Genomic DNA, 20,614 nt, shown 5'->3' on the forward strand with positions numbered 1-20,614 from the left:
AAAAGGGAGGGAGAGAACCACCAATACATTCTCCTTCTGCAGATGCCATACCTAACCTGTGACAGCATGGTTTCTGCTTAATTCCTAAACATCTCCAGGAAAGTTCTGTTTGCTTCTCTGGTAATGTGTTCCAGGTTTCATTCTCCATGTGCCAAAGATATCCACAGACAGCTCTCTATGCTCTCTTACCTGTGCGAGAAGACACATACACAGTTGATTTTCATGCTGCAAACACTGAATTAGCCAATACTGAACCATTACTACTGGGAGAAATACAAGGCTGGGTTCCCGCAAGCCTCTCATCACATTTCGTCAGCTGATCAATACATAAACTTTTTCTAAAGGTTGCTGTTTAAAGACACCTTACTGTTTGTTGATTCACTAACAATGAACTCAGGACCAGCAGCACTATAACTCATGCCTGGACAATGCTTATCTAACATACATATTTTCCCTGTAAGTTACATCACAGCCTTCTTACACTTAGAACACTAGACAGCCCTTCAGCATTACACTTGGGGGCTGCTTTAAACAGCAAAATCACCAACAAAAAGCACAAAAATGTGAAAAATGTGGCAGTAAATAGACTGAAAAGGACACTTGTTTATAAGAGCTGGAACAAGAAGGCAGAAGGTCACCTTGCTCCTCTCAGCTAATGTGTGTGTTGGGCGACTCAAATTTTTCACTGCTCTGCACACAGCCATAAATGATGCCAAAAGTGCTGCCAAAGGTCCTCCAATTCATTCTGTGGGCCAGTGACATCCGTATGATTTAGACTTGATGAAACTATTGCTTTTGTAGATGATTCTGTGCTTTTGTAAATGACTTTGTGTAATTACATATAAATTATAGCAAGTAGGGGAATTTGTAAAATATCGAGTCCACAATTAATAAAGATTGGCTAAATAGAGCAGCTGTCCCCAACCTTTTTGGCACCAGGGATCCGGGCTCCTGTGAGAATCTAATGCCCGATGAACTGAGGTGCTGATGCTAGTGCCGGGGAACAGCTGCAAATACAGATGAAACTTCGCTTACTCGCCACTCACCTCCTGCTGTGCGGCTTGGTTCCTAACAAGCCACAGATGGGTACAGGTCCATGGCCTGGGGGGGGTTGCGGACCTCTGATAGAGCACGAAATTCAGCCAAGTCTTAGGTCAATATTAGAAAGTCTGATATATCTTAGATTTGTATATATTAGGAGCTCTGTTTTCCTGTGGGAAAACAGGAAAAGAACAGCCAGACAGATGTGGAGCGTATCACAATTTTAGCTTCGTATTTAAATAGGAGAACATCACAAGCACATTTTGGTGCTGCGGGGACCCTGAAGCGGCTACTCATCCCTTCTCCTGCTTTAGTTGAGATTTTGTTCTGGTCATTAGAGATCGTCAGCATCACCGATCACAGAAAACCTTGCCAAGTCTTTTTAATCAAATAGTTCCTCAAGTCCCATTGCCTTTGTATAGCCTTGTAGAGGCCGGATCTTGCTTAGCATTACGTCTTTGTGTGTGGAAGAAACTTGGCAAACACTTGTCGTTTACTGAACAGGATTCTCAGGGTCAATCTGCGACTTATGTTGTCCTCATCTCTGCCCTCCCTTTGTAATGTACTCTCAGGTAAATATTTATCTCAAGTTGTGGACCCCAGCTTGCAGTTCCTGGAATTAGTGGTCCTTAAAGGTTTCTTAAACATGTCACTGAGCTAGTTCAACAATCTTTCCAGAAATACATTTCATTAGGATGAGACCTCACACGTTAAATAAAATGGCAAGGTTTTGTTTTCGTTTTTGTAAATTTGCCTGGAATTACACGATAATCTTATGTAATACTATCACTCAGCTCCACAGACATGTCTTTGATTAACAAAAAGACTACTACTCAAATGATTTCAATTTACTAAGTAAAAGTTTTTGTAACATTTCAGGGAAATATTGGGGAGGCAATGGAAATGTCCTTTGATGGTGAAAGAATAGAAAACCATTGATCTAAAGGGTTCTGAATACATGGTACCTTTGTATAAACAGGTGTTGTAAAATTATTTTTATTATTTCAAAATTAGGATTTTCACACTGCTGTATCTTCTTTTGAGCAAAGCAGTCCAATTTCATCTAAATGGGGAAACTAAGTAAGAGAAAATCAATCATTTTCTCCTAGAAACTGAAAAACAGCCCCGAGGATCCATTCTTTTATCTTTGTCCATTCTTTCAACACAGCTCTGCTCATTCTCCTCAGGGAGCAGGGGTGTTTCCATAAATTCATCTTTCCCTTGTGTAACATCTTTTCTTCGTGTGAGAATTAGACACAGTCCAACTGAAGTGATACAAATAAAGTGTGTCCTGTGCCAGCAAGAGATCTGCCAACTCCCAGGCAAGCTAAGTTGTTTCTGTTGAAATTCTTTTTCACGCATTTCTTCCATTCCAGTCACACTGTCATGCTGAGAACAGCTGGTGCCACGCTTCTTGACCAATGGCAAGGTTACAGCCTTGCTTGGTTTCTTTTTGAAATGGGGAGGGAGAAAAGAGCAACATGGAATGGAGACATCAGGCTCAATGCCCCTGCCTGATTTCCAAAGCATATTTTTAAGGCCTTGAGGACCAGATTGTCATGTTTCAGGAATACATAATTATTTACACAAATAGAAAACTTCATGCTCACTGAGACACTCCTCACCATTACTCATACTAGGGCACAGGATCCTACACCCCTACCTTCAAAAGGCTCTTGGGGTCAGCTTCTCTCAACTTCTGTTTATCACTGCCTCCCTTCATTCTACTTCTGCTCCCATCAGCGCCTTATACCTAGAATGCCCCGTCTAGGCTCGGTCTACTGAGGTACCTGCTTCATATCATTCATGAAGTGCCTGAAACTACTCCCCTCCAGGAAGCCCTCTGGAACACTCAGAAAAAGGTCATAATCTCATCCTTCCCAATCCAACTACAGAACTCCAGATTACCTCATCTACTGATTCACTAAAATCTCCAGTACTTAAATCTATGTAATTAGTACCTTATGTATTTGTTATTAGCTTAGTGATTGGTGTGGCAGTATGTAACATCATAAGCATTTTCTAATCTTACCACTTTTATATACTTCATAATATAGTACCATGTGAAAAATGAATATTTAATAAACTCATCTTGATTTCATAGGCTAAATAAAAACTTTAAATTGCCCCAGAGTGAAAGCCACCTCTTTATAAATTACTTAATAAAACAGCCATGAGGTGACAAAGGAAGGGTTGGGCAGGAGCGTTCACCAAGTTTCTGTGAATGAGCCCTTTATTCCTACACCCTGATCCTGGATGCACCTTTCAGACTGTTGGCTGTATACTTACAGGAATTCTGTGGAGAGATTCTCAATACCTCTTTTTGAATGTCTTTTATTGATTGATCCCATTATACCTCCAACTTGACCTATCACATTATAAACTAAAACAGTCTCTGACGGTGCTCTGGCACACCCCTATTTTCTACCTCTGTCTACCTTGCTTTGCATTAGAAGCAGTCTTAATGGTAACAGTGGTGCCAGGAAAACAGTTTCTCGCTCTCAGGGCACAACACCAGGTTCCCCGGAAAAGGATTTGGAAAGTGTTATTAGCATAATGAACATAGTCTGGAATAGGCATTCTTAGTGTTGTTACTTGGAAAGTAGCTTTGAGTAGAAAATCAAGACATATTCTATGCTATGGGAAAGCATTTTACACGCCAAGAGCTTCTATAAGTTATTACTTTTAGGCATACTAATATAATACTTTTTTTTTCTTGGAATCAAGATATACCAACTAATCATGATATCAAAAGTCCTCTATTTCATTCCACAGGCCAGTTACAATGTCTATACAATTTGAATTGAATGAAACTATTGCTTTTGTAAATGCCTTTGGTCAATGTAGCCACTACTCATTGTAAATGTTATAGATGGGGTACATAAATGATATGCAGAATCTTAGAAAGTAGTTCTACAAGGAAAGATAATGGAAGAGGAAACAGACCAGAAATGGGGACATAGCTATCAGCAAAGAAATGCGAAGAGAATGGTTAAGGAAACAGAATGAAGGAAGCAGGAAGGAGGAATGAAAATGACCCTCATTGTCTGTCACAATGCTGATGAGCACAAAATTACTGCCAGGTGCTAGTTTAGACTAACTTTCCATCAGCCTTGCAAATAAGCCCACTATTTTTTTCTAGCCCATGAAATGTTATTAACAGACAAGAGCAAGGTTACATAGAGAAGATAAGGTAAAGTATCCAGTCTTTTTCTGACTCTGAACTTAATAAAACTTTAGAAAGAGTATATTAAAAAGCAAGTTTTTGAAATAGAATTTAAAAGAATAAGTACCATGTCTCATATATTTGTTTCTGCAAAAAGATTTTCACAAGACAGCTATACTTGCAATGTATATTTCAGTGGTTTTTAATTTTTACTTGGCAAATAAAGTTGAAGGAAGATTGTATTTGTATGCTTAGTTAAGCCTTGCACTTGATATGATTCAAACCTTTGAGGAAAGACAAATGTCACTATGAAAATTATAGTGAACAATCTCTTACATCAAGTGTCCATGTGTGATATAGGAAGTTTTAACTTACTAATATTCACAGGTAGGACATTACAATAGAAAAAAAAGACATTATTTCATAAAGAGACTTTAAGAATACACGTGTAAGTAAAGGGCTGATCACTAGCCTGTAGAATAGATGAATTTTTGGAATGTTTAATAGACATCTATCATGATCTGATTTGTGGCTTGGGTCGCAAGTTCTCCTTCTGGGCATCTTTTGCTTGACAGAATCCCAGCATAGCTCAAGTTCCTGGAGAGTTTAACAATCCTCTTTTGCCAGCACGATGATCTATAAGGGTTTAGTGCTTGGATGTCAGAGTAAGTGTTGACGACACACGGAAGATCTGGGGAAGCATGTTACTAAGTTGATAAAACATTTCTTCAGAAATACTCTGTAAGAGGTTAAAATAAGTTTGTATTTGTTAAAACATTTATATTTTAATAAATTAAAAATATTTTAAATTATGACACTAATTCTAGATATGGAGTACAATATGTAAAAATTATCTTTCATGACTGATTTAACTGCACAGCTATGGGCAGGGGCTGTTTTCCTGGCTCAGTCCTCTGAGACCCTGTTGTTTCTATCAAATAACTGGTTTGATTACCAGAAAAATCCCTAGATAACACTAGTGTAATCAATAACACAAGTACCACTAATTTTGCTAAGGTCTATATAGAATACACAATTATTCTCTGCTTATATCCTTATTTATAAACTCTCTAAAACCTACATAAATGGGAAAAAAGGAAAACAAAGAAAAGTTAAGTTTGGTTTTGGGGTTAAATAAAAGATCTCTTGAGTAGTAGATGCTGACATCAGATGACAATAAACTAAGCACCTTTATGGCATACAAATATTTCTCCCTCTAAAAAAACAGGAAGCTGTCAGCATTTTGTCATTACATTGAGTTTAGGGCAGTGTACTCACTATATCTGTGAGGAATATTGTAACAGATTAAAGTGGGGTGAGAGCTATTCAGATAACACACCTGTGGTACCAGAAATTGCACTGTCCTAGAAATTCCTCCATCCCATGAAGCCATTTCCATCATGAAACCTAAAACAGAACAATAGATTTTGTTGAATTATGAGTTCTGGTCTTCAAACCTACCTATCCTTTACTGAAATAAACTGAATTTTCATTGTGGGGCTTTGCATCTTCACTTCTTAGATCAAGACACTGGGGCTTCGCCGCTGTCTATATCAGAGGCTTCTACAATCCTTAATTCTCCATGCCAGAGAGGTTTAACATAATTTTGTCAACATATTCTTATGATTTCTCAAGTCCTATTTAGTTTCGATACAGGGAAACCGAAAAAAGTCTAATTAAACATGTGGCTCTATTTTTTTTCTTTTTAAGAAAATAAAAGGCAATAGAGAACAAACTGTAATAGAGCAAAACATAAATAACATCCAAATATTCTGCATTTCAAGAGGGCTGGATATTTGTTTATTTTATGACTGGAAAAAGATAAGTAAAAAAGCCCATTATGAAATATTTGCTTTTTAAATAAACCATTTAATTAAAAAACCAGATGACAGGAGTAACTTTCACATTCTCTCTCCTGGGTTGTTCTACTTTCAATATTTGGGAAGAAGAAATATATAGGTCATTGTTAAATATAAGATTATACTCACCTTTCACACATTTAAACACGAGTTCTGCTCTCCTTAAGCACCACGGTATAGTCATTTCCTAAAAATGGAAACAAATCTTTTTAAAAACAGAACTTTGTAAAAAATACATAATCAGATCTTAATTTATATTACAAAAGTAACAAAAATAAACAAACAGCCCATCCCAGTCACCTAACAAACCAAATACATCCATTTTTCTACGTTCCTGCCTAATCTTTGACCAAGTGAGCACATAGGTGCTAGTGTCAGACTCTAACCAACACGTTTATAATTTTCCAGTTATGATCAACAATTATGCCATTTTAAATTTACTTCCTGTTCATTATCATCAGAATTATTTTCCCATGTTGCAAGTCTTCATAACAATAAAATCTTTATTATTTCTACGGCCATGCTACCCTGAACAAGCCCAACCCCATCTAATCTCGGAAGCTAAGCTGGGTTGGGCCTGGTAAGAACTTGGATGGGAGACGGCCTACGAAGACCAGGTGCTATAGGTGTGAAAAATAAAAAAAATAAGGGATTGTAAACTGACAAGGTTCTTGCAATCTGTGAGGTCAACCAAAGGTTGCCTCGTCTAAAAAAATAAATAAAATGTTTATTATTTCATTACAGTGATTCTCAATCTTTTTGGGTCTTAGGATCTTTTTATTTTTTATACTCTTAAAAATCACTGAGGATTCTGATGAGCTTTCATCAATGTGGATTATATCTCTTAATATTTATTGCATTAAAAATGAAAACTAATAAAATATTAATTTCATTTAAAAACACAATAAACATGTTAACTTTTTTTAGTGGAAAGTAAATATACTCTCCATTAAAATCTCATTAATGCTTGGCTTAATAGAAGACATTTGGATTCTCTTATCTGCTCTGCATTCCATCTGTGGTGTTCACATACAGCATGTTGCTTCTGGAAAAACCCACTGATGCTCATTTAAGAATGAGAATGAAAAAAACAATAAAGCCTTATTATTTTGAAAATATTTTTAATCTTGCTTTCAGAAGGGGCTGGATCCTGGGTGGTTCTTCAGAACACAATTTAAAACCTGCTGTTTATTGAATTAATGTATCATAACTTAAACAGCCCCTTATAGCTAGATTTCCACTTTTTTGTTAATTACATGGCAATGAACGGATTTATGTATATGTGTGTGTGTGTCTACCTATTGTCTAATCATGGTTTTGAATGATTTCTTGAGATACTTCTACAGATTAGTGAAATAAAATTTAGGTTCTTCCCTAAAAGGTTAGATCAATTTACATTAACCATTGGCAATATACACACCATCCAATTTCACCATATGTTCACCAGTATTTGGACATTTAAATATTACTTATTATTTAACATTATTACTAATTTAATAGATCTGAAAGGCTATTATCTGATTATCTTTAAAAAAGAGACTTTCTTTTTTGACAGTTTTAGATTTACAAAAAAATGACAATAGTAGAGAATTTTCATAAACTCCCACATCCAGTTTCCTCTATTATTAACATCTTATGGTAGTATGTTACTAAAAATGAGGCTGTCTATGCAACTACCAAGAATAAAGAGAACAGATTGTATCAAACAATGACAGGGAAAATGCTTCAGCAACTCGAATTCATTTTGGATTTTTAATGGTATATACATCTAAAGCAATAGACTACAACTAAATTGTTTTCTATGCTGTAAAATAATAGCTGTGGAATTACAGGAATTCTAATTATTAAGGTACAAATACTAAAGTATAACTGAGTATATGCTTCGCCTTAAAATATACTATTTTCCAAAAATACCTTGAAAATAATCAGAATCAAATTATTACTCTTTATATTACTACAAGATACTCATTTTTATATATAACAAAGCATTGTCTGACAGTAATTTGTCTTATAATCTATGATTTATTGACATCTATGATTAGCCTTTGAATTATTTCAAGCTAAGGTCAAGCCTAAGAATCACTATTCACAAATGTACTAATGTGAATTATAAGCACAGAGCTTCAGCAGGGCTAGCCTTGAACACTAATATTAGAATAGATATTACCCCAATGTGTTAAAATATGAAAAATAATGAAAGACTGAAGCACAAGTTAGCAGAGGGATGGTTCTAATGGGTTGACCAAAAATAGACGGGAGGAAAAGATCATCACCTTTTATCCATCAATACCATACTTTCTTGCTTTCTGTATATATGTGGTTAATAGCATGATCTAGAACAAATATTTATGAGAGAAATTATGAACTTCACACTCTTCGGAATGATGTGAATTAATGCAACATTTCATTAGTGCTATATAGAGAACACATCAAAATACCAATTCATGGCAGGATCTCAGGCTATCTTTGAGGTGATAGAGAATTTAATTTTCATATAAGCCCTCATATTCCATTTACTTATATTAATGGTGCTTCTAGCATATAAATTTGAAAAAAAATGTAAGATAGTCGATGCACATCCTACTTGTTTTTTAATCTTTCATTTGCCTACAGAGAGACTCCATCCCAAGCAACCTTGTCATTTTTTCTTTGCTTCAAACCAGCACCTAAAAAAAATGGCTTTGAGCCCTTGGAAAAGGTAAACTATAAACTTTAGAAGTCAGTAAGGTCTTGAGAAGGCACGACTTATCGAATGTCATCATGGGTTGTGGCCTGCAGTTGCATAAGGAGCTCTCTTCTGGAAACAAATGTTAGTATAGATTTTACAGTCTATGGGGTACACAATATAGTAGGTCAGGTAACCATATAGAAAATTTTTGATCATAGGTTCTAAGTAATGACCAAGTAACTAAATCTTACTGTCATACCTGTGAGAATACACTGTGAAAGAAATCCATTGAAAAAGCTGAACGGATCATGTGAAACACTTCAGACTTGGAACTGAGGCAGAAAACTGGGCCCTACAGCTATACTTTAGATGATAAGTGGGCACTAAACATGCAAAATAAGTTCTAAACATGTGAAATTGAGATTAAAAAGTCAATTCTGATGATAATTGCAGATGGTACCACCTATCTAAAGTTAATGGCCATACTTTGACTACTCGACTTTAATCTTTCGATCAGAGCAAGGCTGAACTACAGAGGTGATTATAATTTAGTTGGTATATAGTTTTAGGTCTTTGCTGTATATCTTGGAAGTCAGAAAGAATAATTTTCTGAGTTTACACTCCTACGGAAGAAACTGCAAGACTATTCTTTACTCTCAAGTATGTGCCTCTGACATATCCAAAACACTTGCATTAATCAGTTTCAGAGCCATTAACAGAAGGTGAGAACTAGTCTGGATTTATCATTTTCCACATTAAAACACAATGGGGTAAGAACAACTACTTTGGGAAACTATTTGGCTTCATCTATCACAGTGAAGCATGCATTTCCTGATACCTAACTAGTCTATCCCTAAGTATATACTCAACAGAAATGCCAGCATATATGTACTAGGATGTTCATAGCAACATTCATTATAATAATTAAAACTAGAAACTACTCAAATGTCCATAAGTAGTAAATTGGCTAAATGATTGTGGTCTAGCCACATAAGGGGATGATCGAACAGTCTACAACCACAAATAGTAATATAAATAAATTTCACATAATAGTGAGTAAAAGAAGCCAAATACAGGAGTATGTACTATAAGATTCATTCTACTTATATAAACTACAAAAACAAACCTAAATAATTTATGGTTTTCTAAGTGAAAATTGTGGTTACCCTTTTGGAGGGATTGTGGCTTATGTGATTGGAAGGGAGCACGAGGGTGGCTTCTGGGGTGCTGGTAACATTCTATTTTATGATCTGAATGTTGGTTACATTGGTGTTAAGTTTGTGAAATTTGGGATATATATATATGATACATGTAGTTTACTATATGTATATCATATACTAAAAGTTAAAAATAAACATCTTCACCAACCACAATTACAACAACTAAAACTCCTTAGTCCCAAATTATTCAATGACTTATAGTAAGAATAAAGTCAGGAACTCAAGATTCTTGACTTGCAGGTTCATTTCATATCTATCAGGTTAGACATTATCTTCAGATTACAAAGATCTACAGAGATAAAACTCGTAATAGTATATCTTTCTTCTTGCTGATAGATGGTTTCCTTTCCCTTTTAAAAAAAACATTGCAATTAATTTCTACAGCTCTTTTTATTTACTATAGGACACAGACTATTTCAGACATTATTATCATTATGCGCACACTAAGATACGGTAACTGAATGTCTAGCAATTCTGTTAGAGAAGGAAAAAAACATCCAAAAATGCTCTGGGATCCTTGTAGGAAACCTAAGACAAATACTACCACTATATCCTCTGTAGTGTTGTCTGAGTTTGTAGAATAAACTTCTTGACCTGAATGGATGTTTAAATACAACAAATGGTAAGATCATGGCTCAATATACTTTTGTGAATTAAAATGGACACTTTGGAAATAAACAATGTTCTGCAGCTGGCTGTCCCTATTTAAAACATGTGACCTTGTGGGAGAGGGAACGCTGGTAGTGTCAGATGTCTGGGAGTAAATCTGAATTTAGTGACTTCTGGAAACACTGTTTTTGAGGTTGTTTCCCACCTACATAAGACCATTTTTATAAACTGGTTAACCAGGAGTCCAGCTGCAGGAATGTTTGGATGTTTCCTTGTGGCTGGAATTCATTACAAACTTTCTTTGTTACTCCCCCAAGGCTCTTTTATAGATGGACTAGTTAGTGATGATAACTTAACAATGGCTAAAAATTCCTGATGAAACAAAGACTTTATAAAGCTACAGTCAGGGGAAAAACATGTTTATGACAATCTCTCCTGATACCATATTAGGTATGACTGAGGCTATAGTAGTGAATGGAATGAGAGATTTGGAAGTCTGATGCAGTTTTCATAGGATGAAGCCAGAATTCTCTTAAAACGATCAGGTGTCTGGTGAAAATACAAATGAATTATAAGTGGGAAACCATTTAAAATCATCTTGCAAAATAAATAATAAATAAAATAAAATAAAATCATCTTGCATTACATGCATTGATTTTTTTCTGTGTTTGCATAGGGTATTGCATTTTAAAATGAGGTCTCTTATAATCAGTCTAAGTGGAGACCTAGTCACTCTAAAAAGCAAAACATACAATATTTTACACTGCATTCTACAATATAGAATTAACACACATCTTTCATTCTGCTAAGTAACTTAATAATCAACAAATTTCTTTCCTGACATTCACAATGTGCACTACTTACCAGTTAGCAATTTTGCTTTTTAAAGAAATGCCACTTCAAGACAAGCAGGCACCAAGTTGCTGATGTGGGTGGGCCCTTCATTACCAGACTGACCCCTGGCCTTCCCAGAAGCACTTGCCTGTACCAATTTGTTCTGAGACTGCTTTGTTCTCATAGAGTATTTAAAGTTGAATTTTTAGTCTTTGTATTATTTTCATAACTTACCCCCTCTAACCAGTTTTTATGTGGGTGAGGGAAGAAAGCAGGAGAGAAAGCAAATGGTTATGGAAAGATATTTTTACAAAAATGTAAAATAAAGTACAGTATTTAATAAAACGAATGCATGATTACGCCACATTTTAAAAGTACAATCCAATACTTGTGTTATCCAAAGAGCAGACCTGAGAAAAATGTTAAAATGAGGCTGGCTTCTTTCTATCATATAGCATCTCTTTCCTTTGCCTATTAATGCATACTCAGAGAATACAAACTAATTGTAAGGTTAGCCTAAACCAAATATAAACGTGGAGGCAAATCTAATGCTACTTAAGACAAAAATGGAGAAAGAGAAAGAGGAGGGAGAGAGAAGGAGGCATAGGAGCACATGCTTTATACAAAGCTAAAGATAACTTTGATTTTTTAGTTTACCTATCATAGAATAATGCTCTAATACTCTGAATGGTAAAGGATTATTCAGTTTTGTATTATTTGCCACTCAATTCTATTAACTAGATAGGAGAGGCAAAGGTCCATTAGTAAAAACAAAAGTGTTTTTAAAACATAAATTATTATTAGCATACAATACAGAGAGTTAACATATTCATAGAATTATGGTATTTTTCTATTTGCTCACCTCTGACATATCATGCACCAGCAAGAGAGGAATACTTATTGTTGTGATGTCATGGGTACAGCAAACCTTGAGTATGTTTCGGAGTCCCATAATGGCAGGATCACGAGCAGTGATGTTTCCAGATTTTACATTGTCATCCACACAAAGATGAAAAGCAACATGGATTTCTGAGAGATTAGAATGCCGTGTAATGTAAAATTCTCCTGTGAACAACAAATACAATCATGATTTTCAAATGCATAAACCACAGTCATCAATAGACTTTATAAATAACTGTAACGGGCAGTCAATGTGTCAAACAAAGAGGTATATCAGGAACCTATGTTGGGCTCAGGAAGCAAATATGATTACTGCATCTTAATTATTGGAAAGGTGATGAAAGAGACAGTAGCCAATTTTGCATTAGGTTCATAAATTGGTATGAAGTGACCACCAGGTAGTAAATCAAATGAGTACTCATCATCTCTATTTTGATGTGAATATTCAAAATGTCCTACTTAACTCAAATTTAACATGTAAAAACAGGTTACTTGATTACCTGTTATCCCCATACCCTAAATCTGCTCTTCTCCACCTCAGTTTATGTGTCCAATCTCTGTCCAGTTAGTTGCTTAGGACAGAAAGATAGATGTTGCCTTTCATTACTTTTGTTCTCTAAATAACCTTTTCCCCAATCCCCAATCCCATTCACAACCATCTATACTCAGTAGTATCTCCAACAAATATCTCAAATCTGAGCACTCCATTTTTATTGCTATCACCCTAGTTCATGCTATCAACATCCCTCACCTAGATTTTTGGGATAGGTTTTCTTAATCTGTTCCCATTCTTGCCCATCTACAAACAATTTCTACACTGTAGGCGAATGATTTATATATAAATTAGATTATATCACTCCCCTACTTAAAGTCCAACAGGCTCACACTACATTCAGAAAAAAGTTCAAAACCCTTCACTGTGGTCTGCAAGGTCTGTGTGATCCGGACACCGCCAATCAGTCTGATATCCTGTCTCACCCTCTCTCCTTCTGCCCAGTCACACAGGCTTTTGTTCTGTTCCCCAAACATGCAGAGCTTGTTCTCAATACGGAGATGCTTTGTGAAAGGCTTCCCTAAGAGTCTGGTATGGTTGACTTCTTTTCATCACTTATGTCTCAGATCAAAGGTCACCTCTTTAGGGACGTCTTCTTTGACTGTTCCATCTGATAGAGGATTCCTTCACCCCTCACGTATTCTCTTTCACATTGTTCTGTTTTATTTTATTCTCAGCACCGAAATTCTTTTATTTGTTTATGAGATTATTTTAAAGAGACCATTGTTTACACTCCATAACTACAGGAATTTTGTTTATCTTGTTTAATGTTCTATCTCTAGCACATAGGACAGTATCTGGTACACATAAAGTAGTCAATAACAATTTGTTGAATGAATGAACAAATGTTTTAGATTGAATGTTAGAGCAGTATTTATCAAACCTTAAAATCCATGCTTTCTACAATCATTCCATTTTCTATGTAGCCACACTAGCCACTTCCTCCCCTACCCTCCCCCCCCGAAATAAACAAAATATAAAACATATAAGGAATATGTTTTCACAAAAACACACGGTTCCCTGGAAATTCTGGTATGTCCTTCTAGGAAAGCTGTGCTCTTCTAAGAAATCCTCTTCTATCACTAACCCCTGCCCTCACAGATTCTTACCTTTCTTTGCTTCAAAGTCATTATCTTAGAATTTTACTTATACTTACTTATAAACATACAGTATAGTTAAAAGTACTTAATATACTATAGCACAATGTTTACCCATTTCTAGTTACCAGTGTACATAAGTTACCCCAAGAACGCCACTGACAGGCCCTAAGCAAAGGCCTTTAGTTTCTAAATTAAGATGAAAAAAATTAGATAAGCAGAAAAAGAAATTAAAAGAGAGTGACAAAAATACCAACATAAACTAGACAAAAATAAATGAATAAAAATTGTTTGATGAAAAACGGTACAGTTATAATTTCCCTGGAAGGCAATAAAAGGCACAGAAAGCATATCGGAAGCCTGGTAGACTCTATGAGATGATGTCCTTTTGGGCCCAATGAAGTACATTACTGATATAAACTCCTAATGATAATTTAGGTGATGGAAGTTACAACATTAAATATGAGCTAGTGAGGCATATAACTTACTGAACAAATCAGGTGCTCCTAATCCCCAAACTGGCACAGCTTTGTTTGACCTTAAGCGACCTGGCTCGTGGCCTCATTTTACCCCATTAGTAAAATGGGGTCATGGAGCTGGCAGTAGTAATCAAAGTAACATAACATAGTAGATTAGGTGTTAAGAAGATGTGGTCTCTAGCACTTTTCAGCTGAGTGATCTTGGTTGAATCAATTCAACTTATAGGTCTTCTCTACTTCATTTATGAAATGGGAAAAATAATGCCTGACTGCTTTCCCTACAAAGTTGTGAGAATTAGATTAAATAGACTATAAATATTTAGGTAATGACAAAGTATGGTTAAAAATTATAGAAATAAAATTGTTTTACTTTGCAACTTAAAAATTTTAAAGCACTTGTGATTTGGATCTTTTATCCTTCTGTTTACTTTCTAGCAGTGTAAGCATCCTTTAACTGAATGGAAATTCAGATGCTATCAACATATCTAACTGAATAGCTTAATATTCCTTTTCTAATACAGACTTATGATATATCTTCCTAATTTGGTAGTGATAACAAGATACTAACTTATAGGCTTTTTCAAAAAAGGAGCAAGAAAAATAAATAAATATAGCAATAAAGAGTTAGGTTTAAAAAAATCAGACATTGGTACTTCCAGAATAGGTAATAAGATTGGCACATTTTAAGAATGTCGCAACATATGAATGATTTAAATAATGGATCTATAGAGAAAATATAATAAACCCTGTCTCAATAAAGGTATTTTAAAATGGAAAGGAAGACAGTTTCCTGTTCCACAAAGTGAAGAAAACAGCATGTGGTGATGTAATCCTGCCTCTCACTTTATCCGCTAAGGTAGGCTATCTGAAGGTGGAAGGAAATTCGGAAGCTGACAACCACAAGCTAACTGAATGACAAGATGAATATCAGAAATGGGTATGCTATTTGCTTACATTACATGGAATGGGACCTACATATAGAAAATCTGGGGAAGAAAATGTGAGGAAACAACCTTGGTTATTTAAGAAACTGCAAAATTTACCATTTAGTTTTAAAGACTTTACACTTATAAACAAATAGGCCTTCCTTGTTATGCTCTGTCATATAAACATTACTAATGAATTCAATCTAACGGAGGATCAAGAGACTAAATTTCCTGTTTATAAACAATATATCCAAGAACAAAGAAATTAAAGAAATGGAAAGCATGAAAATTTATGAGGAAATGGAAATAAGATTTTCAAATGACCCATGTTCTTTGTGCAAATTTAACTGTTTGCATCTCTATGTACCACTGTTTATATTTCAGAGTAAAAATTATTTCTTGGTTCATTTAACAGATAGAGTATAAAAGACAAAATCTGAAATAGCAAATAACAATAAAACCTATACAACTGCTTGAGCAATTTTTCTTGTGCGCATTCAGAAAAAAGTCAGTATTAGTATACGATTTAAATTGCAGAACATCTGTGAAAGTACATTATACAGATAAGTGATAGACTAATAAACTTTTTATAAAGCACACCTTAAGAATTTATGTTTCAAATCTATGATTTCAATGTATATGATTATGAGAAAATTGCAATTTAAAATAATACTTACCAGGTAAAATATTTAAATAGTTTCTGTCAGCATTTTTAGTCTTATCATCACTTTCTCCATTTCGGTTCCCAGAATCTATTCAGAAGATAATGCAACATGAAAGAACACAACACTTATGAAAACACATTACTCCTCCTCCTCAAGCAATCACAAGAGTAAAAATTTACTAGGGCTCTCTAGGTACTGGCATTCTGATGCATGCTTTATATAAATAGTCTCATTTCATTCTCACAAAATGCCTATAACCACAACTTTATGAGGTAAGTACTATTACTACTTCATTTATATGTGAGGTAACAGAGGCTTAGATAACTAACTTGATGCACGGGTAAGTGGTGGAATCAGGTCTTGAATACATATACTCAGATTCCCAATCTTATAGTCTTAACCACATTGGACTTGCCAAAACCCTATTTTTCATCGAGGAGGTTCAAGGCACTAAGTTAATGACACATAAAATTACTTCATTAAATAGTTGTCATGTGGCCATATTTATTTTTAGAATCTGAGTCACTGTTGTTGATATTACTTGTTCAGGACTACAAACAAATGGTTAGTAGCACCAGGAATCTTATATTCAGACCATTCCTGAAATTTGTCACTTGTTATCTGACATTATATATAATTTATTTCAAATAGGTATGTGAGACTTTCAAATGGAGCATTTTTTTTCAGTCAATAATTTTTTTTTTCTTTTTTGAAAATATATTACTTAAAAAAAGTGGGTAAAATAAGATACATCACAATTGACTACACATTACTGAACACTATTTTACATATATATATATATTTAATAGAAGATAACACCTGAATTTTATAAGAATTCTAGTGGAATTAACAAATGCAGAATGGATATGAGCATTCAAAGTAGCTCTCCTTATGAGGCTGAATATTTACTCCAATTAAGTATATAACTGTCTGGAATGGCCTTTAGCATCAGAAAATCACTTGAAAAGAGTCTGAATTTCAAATGAGTAAATTGCAAATACCAAGGGATTATGGTTTCAAGAATGGCCTGAATAAAAGTAACAACATTTTTACCTAGTGACTACTTTGATAAATCGATTTATAACACTGTAACTTGTAAACACATATATTTTAAAGAGACAGAAAGGAAGAGCAAAGCACAAAGACTGTGTTGCCAGAATCCATATTTAATGTAACAGTTTCTCAAACAGAGCCATGTAACTGATAAGTGCTGACTAAATGATCATGATCCAGAAAACAAAAAATATAGATTTTAGTTTTGTTAACACAGGATATAACAAACAGAATCCCTATTAAGTAAACAAGAGAGAACAGTTCATAGTCCATTTTCCTTTCTACATTTTAATAGTAACACCTTATAATACTAAGAAACTGGCTATTTTTATTTTTAAAAAATGTATATAAAATGTGCACAAAAAACAAACTGTTTTAGTAGGAATATAAAGGTGTTAATAAACACAATAAAGAAAACAATGGACTGTCTTAGAATAAATGAGTATTTGTGTATCAGGTTATAAATGTGTAGAGTAAATATGTGAACATGCACAGAAAAGGAAAAACAGAGTAAGTATGTTCATTAACAACATGCTGGTTTCCTTTAGGAAAGTTGTCCTTTATAAACCTACTTGTTTCACTGACTCACTTAAACCACAAAATAGTTGTTTGAACAGGAACAAAATAATACCATGATGTACACACACTGCCTTAACCGTATGTGGTTTAAAAACTTCCTGTCATTTACTGCACACTTTCTAGCTCTCATAAATATACTTAGAATCCTCCTCCCACACTTGTCATGATACCAAACTTCATGCTTTCTTTAGTCACTACTAAGAATAATATTAAAATGTTACTGATCACATCATTGCTAGTTTCAAAGAGATGACAGAAGAAAATGGTAGACGAATAAGAGGATAAACTGGAATTTCCCAAATTGTCCTTTGTTAGGATATACTTCTATACTGATTTCCTAATACTCAGCCTGCTTTTGTCAAATATAACACATACTGCCACAGCAAAGCCACAGTCACTTATAGTAATAATATAAACTGGGGGAACCTCTATGGAGAGCAATTGCTAATACCATTAAAATTATAAATGTATGTATCCTTTAAACCAGGAATTTCTTTAGGTATCTATTCTATAGATTTGGGAATATACACACAATGATATATGTGCAAGGTTACTAATGCATTATTATTCATAATAACAAAAACAATAAACAGGTCAAATGTCTATCAATAGGGAACTGATTGATTAATAATGGGTTATCCTGCAATGGACTACTATTCAGCAGCAAAAAGGTATAAAGATGCTCTTTATGTCCTGATAGGAAGTGATGTCCAAGTTAAATTATTCAGGGAAAAAAGCAGTGTACATAAAAGTGTGCAGAGAAAGCTGCTGGTTGTGTAAAAGGGAAAACAAACACACAGATACACGTGCTCTTATGTGTCTGGAAGGTACATGTGAGATAGCACTGGCTGGCTGGTGGGCAGGGTTATGAAGGCCTCTACTGTATGTTCTTTTGTACCATATGAATTGTGAATTTTGAGGTTATTTCACTTATTTAATGACTAAAAATAGAATATTATTTAAAGTCTATTGAATAAAGAAGGCAACTATAGTGAATATTAATCAAGTGAAGTCTAGATGGCTACATTCTAACATCAAGAGAAAATGAACAATTCTACAATTAAATGGGTGAGAGGAACCAAGATACCAAGCAAAGATTTAACAGTATCTCTGTTTACTATATGACTCAAAAGTCCTATAACGATGTCTTTTAAACACTGCAGGTGCAAAACAAACAAAAAAGAAATCCAAATTACCAGGAGCAAATTTAAAGGTTTGACCAGCCACAACTTTAACACTTGGCCACATTTTATTTCCTGGGCAGGACAATAAGTTTTTACATGAAAAGATTAAATACAAAGTATGCATTCAAGCCAGATAAGAACATGTATTATGATTTTATGACTGTGATATGTGAAATGTCAGAAAAACACATATTATACATATTTTTGAATGTTACCCTATTTTAGCTCCAACTAAACAATGTACCAATTTAATTTTTTAAAAACCTTTTAAAATTTCATTTTCATTTTTCAATTAAAAAATAGCAGAATTGCTCTGTAATTTGATTCAGAGTTTTTTCTTTTACCTATGTCTTCCCTTAAGTTTCTCTATGAAACCTTCTGAAGATGCCATGAACTTTTTCCAAAGCTTTAAAATCATTCTCAGTAAATTCCCTAAATAGTTAGAAAGGATGGTCACATTATAGCTAGAAACAGAAAAAGCAGGGCATAGTTCTGGACACAGTAATTTTTTAAGAAACAATTGAAAACAATTCTTATAATTGACTTCATGCTACCTAAATGAATCAAAAATATAAAAAGTATATATTTTGTGCTACTATTTATTCTGATTTCAATGCCCTCTGAAGTAATAATTAAGCCCATTTTGGAGATATAGAACATTGGTCAAAAGAGTATCTACTTTCTGCTGAGTGCCTAGGTATAACTACAGAACTGAAATTTAAAAACAGTTTTGGCTAAGGATCTTGAACAAGAAGATCATGCCCCCCCAAAAAAGGAACTTAAGAACAGAATCCAAGCTTCTAAAAATCTTGAATTTTGTTCTTATTTTCTTTCTTCTACCTTTCTACCAATAAATTTTTCTGTATTTCAATGATGGCCCATATGCTATTAAAGTGCTTAGGGATAGAACACACTGAAAGTGAAATTTTTTAAAATTTGAGTTTTACTGACCATGCGATTCTTTCAACTTACTCCTGCGCTGGGTTCTAGCATAAAGTACCACCTGCTGGACAACTTCTAGTTGCTCTTCAATTCGGGGAAAATGGAAGTCAGTGCATTCTTGGCAAACTATGGCAAAATCTAAGGAACACAAAACATTTACAAACCTCTAAAGGTGAAATATCAAGTATTTCCTATTTACTTATAGATAAGGAGATTTGGTGAAACGGCATAAAATTCACAAATATGATTTCTTATATTTGCCCTTTCGATAATGATGTTATATTAAGTTAGGGTACAGCAATTTTATTTTGATCAGAAATAATCTCTTAATCACTCAAGAGTAAACAATTAATAGACAAGGAAATTTTAATATAAGTCCAAGCCTTCTTTAAATAACATACTTTGATCATAATCCAGTGTCATAATCCTGAAAAGGGCTAAAAAAATCACAATCTCAAAAAGCACTATAAAATACAAAAATACAAGAAGCATTGCTGTAATGTAAGGCAGTAAGAGGAAATAAATCTAAACTTCTTTTAAAAACAATTATACATTTTATATTTTAAAAGACTTTTTAATCATAAAATATGAGTTGTACTATGAGGGAAGGTAGAATTTTACCTAGACATTTAAGAAACAGGTTTAAAAAAAACAAAAAGGACAAATGGATGAATTAAAATTCGCTGAACCAGGATCTTTCTAAATTGAAAACTACATTTATATCTTAATTATTCTTTTTGTTATACTTTGAAACAAGGACTATTATTTATAATAGAATTTTAAGAAAAATTAAATACCCTGAAGCACTGTACACATGCTAAAGTATGAAGCAAACCTAA

General features: G+C 34.2%; 1 protein-coding gene across 5 annotated transcripts in view; it reads right to left on the reverse strand.

The window, feature by feature from the left end:
- Positions 1-2,021: 2,021 nt before the first annotated feature.
- The window catches only part of CUNH12orf4 (chromosome unknown C12orf4 homolog), a 38,530-nt gene continuing 19,937 nt past the window's right edge, over positions 2,022-20,614 (reverse strand). For all 5 annotated transcript variants that reach the window (XM_036236488.1, XM_016150133.2, XM_016150134.2 and 2 more), the window contains 6 exons: positions 19,785-19,913; positions 16,030-16,104; positions 12,260-12,462; positions 6,196-6,253; positions 5,547-5,614; positions 2,022-4,946 (listed from right to left, as the gene is read on the reverse strand). In XM_036236488.1, coding sequence (XP_036092381.1) covers positions 4,854-4,946; positions 5,547-5,614; positions 6,196-6,253; positions 12,260-12,462; positions 16,030-16,104; positions 19,785-19,913 — 626 coding nt within the window. In that variant the 3' untranslated portion in view covers positions 2,022-4,853. The remainder of the gene's footprint in view (positions 4,947-5,546; positions 5,615-6,195; positions 6,254-12,259; positions 12,463-16,029; positions 16,105-19,784; positions 19,914-20,614) is intronic.

Source organism: Rousettus aegyptiacus, unplaced genomic scaffold (assembly GCF_014176215.1).
Source record: "Rousettus aegyptiacus isolate mRouAeg1 unplaced genomic scaffold, mRouAeg1.p scaffold_m13_p_2, whole genome shotgun sequence".
Lineage (NCBI taxonomy): Eukaryota > Metazoa > Chordata > Mammalia > Chiroptera > Pteropodidae > Rousettus > Rousettus aegyptiacus.